The sequence below is a fragment of the Mus pahari genome, chromosome 13 (assembly GCF_900095145.1).
Source record: "Mus pahari chromosome 13, PAHARI_EIJ_v1.1, whole genome shotgun sequence".
NCBI lineage: Eukaryota > Metazoa > Chordata > Mammalia > Rodentia > Muridae > Mus > Mus pahari.
Window position 1 is genome coordinate 61,311,971 of NC_034602.1, and position 7,620 is coordinate 61,319,590.

Sequence of the window (7,620 nt, forward strand, 5' to 3'; positions counted from 1 at the left end):
GTTGTTTATTTCAATTGCAGGATGGTATGCACATGCCACTTTTAAATGACAGAAAACACAACTCAGTTACTAAGGTCATTCCAAATGGCCCAGCTTTGTTAGCAAATGCAAAGCTGAAATATTCTTGTGTTTGCATTCAGATGTATGAGGGCGACATAACTGTTCAAAATAATGTTCTGGGATAAAATGGAGCATATAGAGAAAACTACTTAGGATGCAGTTCAAGGGCACATAAAAGTTACTATGCTGTTTTGTCTACAAGAATAAAATGCTGCTATGCACATTCTGCTTCTCAATTTAAATCCTGGTCTTGTAAATAGGAACGGGGTCTACATGAATTAACACCTTTTCATATGCTCTTACATCTTCCTATTTGACAATTTCTTGTCATTCCTAGTGACTATATTTTTGGTTTATGTTAGTATTAAAAATCAATTTCCCATGTGTACAGGAAAGTGAATCTAATAAATTATTTCAACTCATCTAGGAAAAAAGATATATTTATTTAAATAGTTCATAGTCGATTTTAAATTTGAAATACGATAAAGACCAGTATTGGGTTTTACTCCCTTGAAGATAAGCTACAGAATTTCTTAAGATCTAAATAAAAATATTATCTTTTTGTTTCTAGGTTTAAAAAATAATTAGATTTGCATGTCTGTTTTTCTAATAATTATATTTAAATAAAATACCACTGGCTTTGAAACAAAGTGCTTATTTGATTTTATATATATGGAATATATGTAGAGAACATGATATTTTTAACAATTTTATTTTCACTTGTAAATATTGTCAACATTTAAAGCCTAGTTAATAAAACAACAATGAAAAAATTAGTCATACTAATATCAAGCATTTTAAAATATTTTTAACAAATAGTCATGCTTAGATACAATTGAAAGCCTCTAAACCCTCTAACACCTTTAACAATGAGCAAGCCATCAATACAAATATGGAAGTAGCCACAAAAATATAGTGAAGCATGTTATGCCTTAACGGATAGTCCATACTTCTTTTATCCCTTAAATGATGTTTATTTCATTAACATTTTACCAATATTTAATATTCTCAACATAAATGCATGGAATATCTAAAACTTAATATACACATAGTCAAAATTTTATTTGGATCTCCATTCGTTAAAAAAGTCAATATTTTATTGTCCTTCAAATTCTGTGTGGAAAGAGTTTATGAGGAAGGTGGAAAGAGTTATAGTTAGATGGAGAACTGTAATTCTCACACTATGATACAATCAAAGTTTCACCCAGTGACTGCTACACCAGGTGCACCAATTTATGAATTGAAAGTATGTGTGTCAAACACCCACATGACAGCCTCCTCCTCAAACTCAACATACGTTTGTTGATAAAACCTCTCATTGTGACAACTGCTGTCAACAATGAACATGTCTTTCTAAGATTTATTACTTTTATTTTATGTGAGTGTTTCTCTGCTTGTATGTACCATGTGCATGCAGTACCAACATAGGCCAGAAAAGGGCTTTAGATCCCTGATTACAGACTGTAGTAAATTGCCCTGTGGTGGCTAATAACTCAGCCTGTGTCCTCAGCAAGAGCATAAAATGCTCTTGTATGCTGAGCCATCTTGCCAGACCTACAGTGAATATCTCTACTGCTTATTTCCAAGCAGAAGCCTCCTCTCACAGATGTAGCATTGGCAACAGTGTCAGCTTTCCCTATAGTGAAAGTCTCTAGAGTCTTTTACTCACTGTATGGATTTCATGATGTCCCTACTCAAGTTCATTACAGTTGTCTCTCACAAAGTCCACTTGTAAAATGAGTTTTGAAATATTTCACATGACTAAAAGAGAGAGCACAGGGATTATAATATAGTTGTAAAAATCAGCTAAGAAATCTGTGGGTAGATAAATAATTTTGATGTTTCCCAAATATATCTACTCAATAAAATATCAATAGCATGTATTTCAGTCTGTATTTCAAGGCAACCTAGACTTTAGTTTGCCAGATGGCTCTTTAAGCGCTGTTAAATCAAGCTCTTTTACACAGTGCTTCTTTGAACTTGTGAATCTCTTTCGTAGCACATAAAGGAAAAACAAAACATTCCCCACTTGATTTCATTTTTAGTACATTTGAACATTTTAGTGTTAACCTCTTTATACCTCATAAATGCTACAAGGCAGAAAATAACTTTGAGTTTTTTGAACTTGCATTACAAACAAAACAAAAAATGATTTTAGTGTTTCCTCTCCAAATTTAAAAATCCTCAAAATAAATGTAGCTTGACTTCGGCTTAACATTGAGCTGAAAATTGATTGGATTACAGATAAAAGTTGTCCATTTTGAAAACTGTAGTTGCCAAGTAGCTTGATCCAATTGCTTTGTGCTTTAAACATAAGACATGACAGTGTTTAAATATACAAATGTATACAAACTGCCAGCTCACAAAAAAATATTTAAAAAATAATTAATATAAACATTATTTTCTTCTTGAGAATAGCATATCTTTGAATAAATCCAAGAAAATCATGGCTTTGTTTTAAAGAAACTATATCCTAAACAGGGCAAATACAAAGCAAAAAATAAAATCAAGCTAATGACCAATCTAGGCAAAGAATATTTTATTATTAGACAGTAGTCTTTCATTATAAGCAAAAGATATATTTAAATAAAATATGTGCTAAAATTATTTCATTTTCAAAATATTTCTCACATAAGTATTAAGTCCAATATTAGATTTATATAATAAACATAAAAAATTAAAGTAAAAATATAAGTTTATGATTTAAATGTGCTATATTGGACAATCAATTTCATGTTTATTTAGATAGATTAACCTGAATAATTCTGTCTTATTTGTTTATGAAAGCCCTAATAACAATACAATACTATTCATATTTTAACTAGTAGACTTTCATTTTGATTTAAACTTCATGTTATGAAATACAACTGATTATATTGGACTAAGCCAGACTTGTATGATTATTTTTAATCTATTGGCTGAACTTATAAGTATAGATATCCAACCCAGTAGACCAGATTGAACAAGGCAAAAGCTGTTGGGAAAAATATTCTGGAGTAGGAGTCAATTTTGGCAATGCGTATGTGTATCCGCCCTTCTCTCCAGGACCCAGTTCTGCAGTCGTCGAAGCAACAGAAAAAGCTAGTGCAGTCTTTGCCCTCCAAACACTGGTAGCCATAATCATCTTCCCCCTGTGGCAAAGAAATGCTGTTCATGGGAATCAGAGTAGATCCAGCATGAAGACCTGGGGATGCCTAAGTAAATAAGGGGGACGGTGAGACAAAAAAAAAAAAAAAAANAAAAAAAACAGAAGAAAAGAAAAGAAGTTAGCGCCTGCCAGGGACTCAGTAGGAAACTGATAATCAATTAAAACACACACACACCTTGACTTCAAAATACAGCTTATTTTCAATTACAATGTATTATATTCAATCACAATGTACTTTCAGATTTCAATCTACTTTTTTATATACAACTTTTCTTCTAGTTAGAAAATTATGTAGGAAAAAAAAACTTTGGAAATATAACCTATTGTATACCTTTGGAAAGTCTATTTACAAAAACATTGTCAACCATTATTCTAAGTATAAAAGGGCAATAAACATGTTTCTATGGTGTTGAACATTCAAACAATTATAATGTTGTTATTGGATGTTATATAATCTACTTATCTTAGTTATAATAAGAATAAATAGCAAGAAAAGACATTCTCATAGGAAAAACTCTGAAGAACCAGAAAGGACAAAGACATATATGGTATGTGTACAAGTGAGTAAATTCATAGAGACATGTCAAAACAATTTATAAACTCAGCATTAGGAGCAGAAGATGCATAAAACTAGGTCCGTTTGAAGAATGTGGCAATCTTCTCTCTGGGGAAAGCATATTAGTGGCTACATAAATTTTATTAGGTATTATACAGCAATCAATACTCTGATGATAACAATACTTTGACGATAACAATAACTCAAGGATAATTTGAGATCCATGTCAAACTAATATTTTATAACAATTTCTCATTATTTTTTATTTTTATTATATTTCTATGTGTGTGTTCATGTACACTTGCATCATAATGAATATACAGTATATATGTAGAGTCCTTGAGATTTGAGATTGAACTTAGGTTGTTAGTCTTTGTAAAATGTATTTTTACCTGTTGAGAAATCTGAATGATTCAGGATACGGATATTTGTAAGTGATAAAAATAATATTTGAAAATATCATAGCTCAGGAAAGAGTCAAAATGTGGGGTAACATAGAGCAAGTAGTTTAGAATCAGAAAAACATGGGCTGTATGTCTACCACAACACAGGGCTTGGTTGAACTTGAAGAGAAAATATGACTGCCTCTCTCTCTGAGATGCCAGTCACAGAAGGAAAAGTGACTGTTGCAATGTTCAGACCAGCTTAATTGAGTAGAGCTTGTGTAGCACACATTTGATGGCAAGTAGACAACCCATACTACTGCTTGTTTCTATGTTGCTATTGCTTTCTGAAAAGAGCTTGTGGAACAGACTATAAGATACATGACAAAACACACATACACATTCTGCTAACAAGGGGAGTCATTACTAGAGGAAAAAAAAAAATCAATTCCTTAAAATGGCAAGAAGACAGCAGGTTTAGTTGCCTGTTGTCCTCCATGACTTCTGGATGGCGTGATCTTAGTGAACTGTGGCTTGAAAATCTCGCTGTAAGCCCTGTTTTGTGGTCATCTAAGCAGTGAATTAGAAGTCAAGAATATAAAAATCAGTTTACTAGGCTTAATTCTTTCTTGCATAGATGCTTAACAATTTTTCTTTGCATTAAATTTTGAAAAACACACATCTCACAGACATGATATATTTTAAGAAAAATAATTTTTAAAAAATCTAACGATATGTGGGTTTCTTCAAATTTGAACTTTGATTCAAAGCTGTTGGCTTTCTAAATCATAAGAGAATAGAGACAAATAAAATGTTAAAAAATTAAGAAGATGCATAATGAGAAGAAATGCCTCCATCGATAGAGCATTTGCCTTGCAGGTCTGCTGTCAAGTTTACTTTGCTTGAACCCGAATACCTGGTCAGTGTGGTTGTTTCCAGATATAACAGTGTTTTGGAGACAAGAGACAGAGGATCTCAGCGTAAGCTGGCTACCTCCCCTAACACACCTCGTAAAACTTGAGTTCAATGAGAGACCTCAACTCAATAAAGTTCTTAGCTTCCTATCTTCTGTTTCAGGGTACATGTGAAGTTAGCAAACTAGAAATTATCCATGGAAGATGATTCAATCAAAGAAGAAAAAGAAATGGTGCCAGAGAAGAGGAGGGCTGGGGCCTGAAGGATTCAAGCTGACGGGAGTGATGGAGATGATGGGACAAGTAGTGAGGTAAGGGCTTAACAATGTGAACAGTGTATAAGAAAGCTACATGAAAATCTATAATCTTGGCTCACAAGGAAAGTTTATAAGATGGTGATAGTAGAACACCTATGGTATAAAATATGGGGTTGGGAAAAAATTGGGGACTAAAGTTTTAAGCCAGAATGAGTGCAGGGATGGAGCCAAAGAGAGAAGAGGCAAAGAAAGGAGAGGACAGGGAGTGGGTTAAAGAAAATGTAGGATGGATAAAGGCTCTTTTAAAAATAACACTGCATTGTAAGCTAATTAAAAATATAACAGAAAGATCATCAAAAGAAAATCTGGACTGAATGATACCTCCTCATCAGAGAAGCATCTGTTTGCAGAGATTCAAACTTCAGAAAAGTTCAATTGGCAGAAAATAAGAAAGATTTTATATATATATATATAGTCTTAGCTCTCATTATATTCACAGATACCTGTAAGTTTAGCTCCAAGTGGTCTGTGCCATCCATTGGACTCTATGGCCCCCTGTACTCATATACACATATACATACATAGTCATACACATAATTAAAGATGAGAAAACAAAGCTTTTTTAAAAAAGAATTAAATTCGTAAGAATAAAAGAAAAGTATTAAACCGTTGGACCATAAATTGACTTTTTCAACATTATAAAACATAAGAAAATTTAGATGTTAGAAGAAACAAAGTGGCATCAGAATTGGTCATAAATACGAATTTAAAATTTAAGACATAAAGTTAAACAATATACCAAGTACTAAATATGTGAATGAATACATTATGTATTTGTTCTTATGCATATATTCAAATATATATGTAAAGAAGACAGTAGAAAAGCTACCTTTCATATAAAATAAATACTCGTCTATTTTTTGACATTGTTGCTTTGAAATGTGGTATAAATATTGGAAATAAAGAAAATTATCCATGAGAATTTTGATAAATTTTAATTTTGAAATCTGTGACCAGGTGTGCTAGGCAGAGATATCCAATTTTTAACATACACATTATTGTTCTGTTTATTTATCTGCTTCAAATACTACTGTTAATATAAATTTAGATTTTTATCAAGAGTCTTATTCAATGATTAATTTATTTATTTAGTCTGAGAACAATAGTAACATGAACATATTCTATTAGGATAAAAAAATGGAAAGCTAAATATGAGTGGGACCTAGATTCATGTGAATATATGTTACGCAACTAATGTTGCAATTGACATTAAATGATTACCATCTTATTCCACCATCCACTGACATTTTGTAGTAACTTAAGCTGACTTGTGTGTGTGTATGTGGTAGTTGTTATATTTTTTAATTTAATTTAATTTGTAATTTATTTTTTAGACTCCATAATCCATTCCCCCCACCCCATCCACCCTCTGGATGGGCCCACCCCTACCCCATCTGACCTCTAAACTCCCTGGGGAATCCAGGCTCTTGAAGGTTAGGTGCATCATCTCTGAATGAACAAAGACCTGGAGGTCCGCTACTGTATGTGTGTTGAGGGCCTCATATCAGCTAGTGTATGTTTTCTGTTTGGTGGTCCAGTATCTGAGAGATCTCAGGAGTCCAGTTTATTTGAGACTTCTGGTCCTCCTACAGGGTTGCTTTCCTTCTTAGCTTCTTTCAGCCTTCTGTAATTCAATAGCAGGGGTCAGCTGTTTCTGTCCATTGGTTGGGTTCATCTGACTCTTTTAGCTGCTTGTTGTGTCTTCCATAGGGCAGTCATGATAGGTCCCTGCAGTAGTTGTTGTATTTTACGTATCACCAATATCATAAAATACCTCCTGGAACTTTTGTCAAACACCATTTATAAAGAAAAAAATATGTTTTATGATTTGTGATATTGAAGATTAATACAAGGGTTTGTTATTCCGTTACTTCCTCTGAAGGCTATCTGAATGCTTATTGATGTAGACGTGTGCTGATTGAAAAGTATATTAGCCTTTCACCAAAAGGAGACTCTGAATTGGAGGGTTGGGAAGCCCTTCCACACATTATCCACCCTTGAGATGCCAGTTCTTATTGTCAGTAGTACATTGTTTCTTGGGCTATTGCCATACTTGTGGGCTATTGCCACACTCACGTCTTTTGCAATTTAACATTACACCTTACTAGTATGTGCAAACAAAGAATTCTCAACTGAGGAATACCAAATGGCTGAGAAACACCTGAAAAAATGTTCAACATCCTTAGTCATCAGGGAAATGCAAATCAAAACAACCCTGAGATTCCATCTCACAACAGTCAGA

At 33.0% G+C, this 7,620-nt stretch overlaps 1 protein-coding gene across 2 annotated transcripts in view; it reads right to left on the bottom strand.

Annotated features, from left to right (window-relative positions):
* Positions 1–756: 756 nt before the first annotated feature.
* Positions 757–7,620, bottom strand: part of Gabrg1 (gamma-aminobutyric acid type A receptor gamma1 subunit) — a 76,630-nt gene continuing 69,766 nt past the window's right edge. Inside the window, exon 9 of one of the 2 annotated variants that reach the window (XM_021210631.2) lies at positions 757–3,254. In XM_021210631.2, coding sequence (XP_021066290.1) covers positions 2,985–3,254 — 270 coding nt within the window. In that variant the 3' untranslated portion in view covers positions 757–2,984. The remainder of the gene's footprint in view (positions 3,255–7,620) is intronic. The other variant, XM_029545421.1, reaches the window with a different exon arrangement.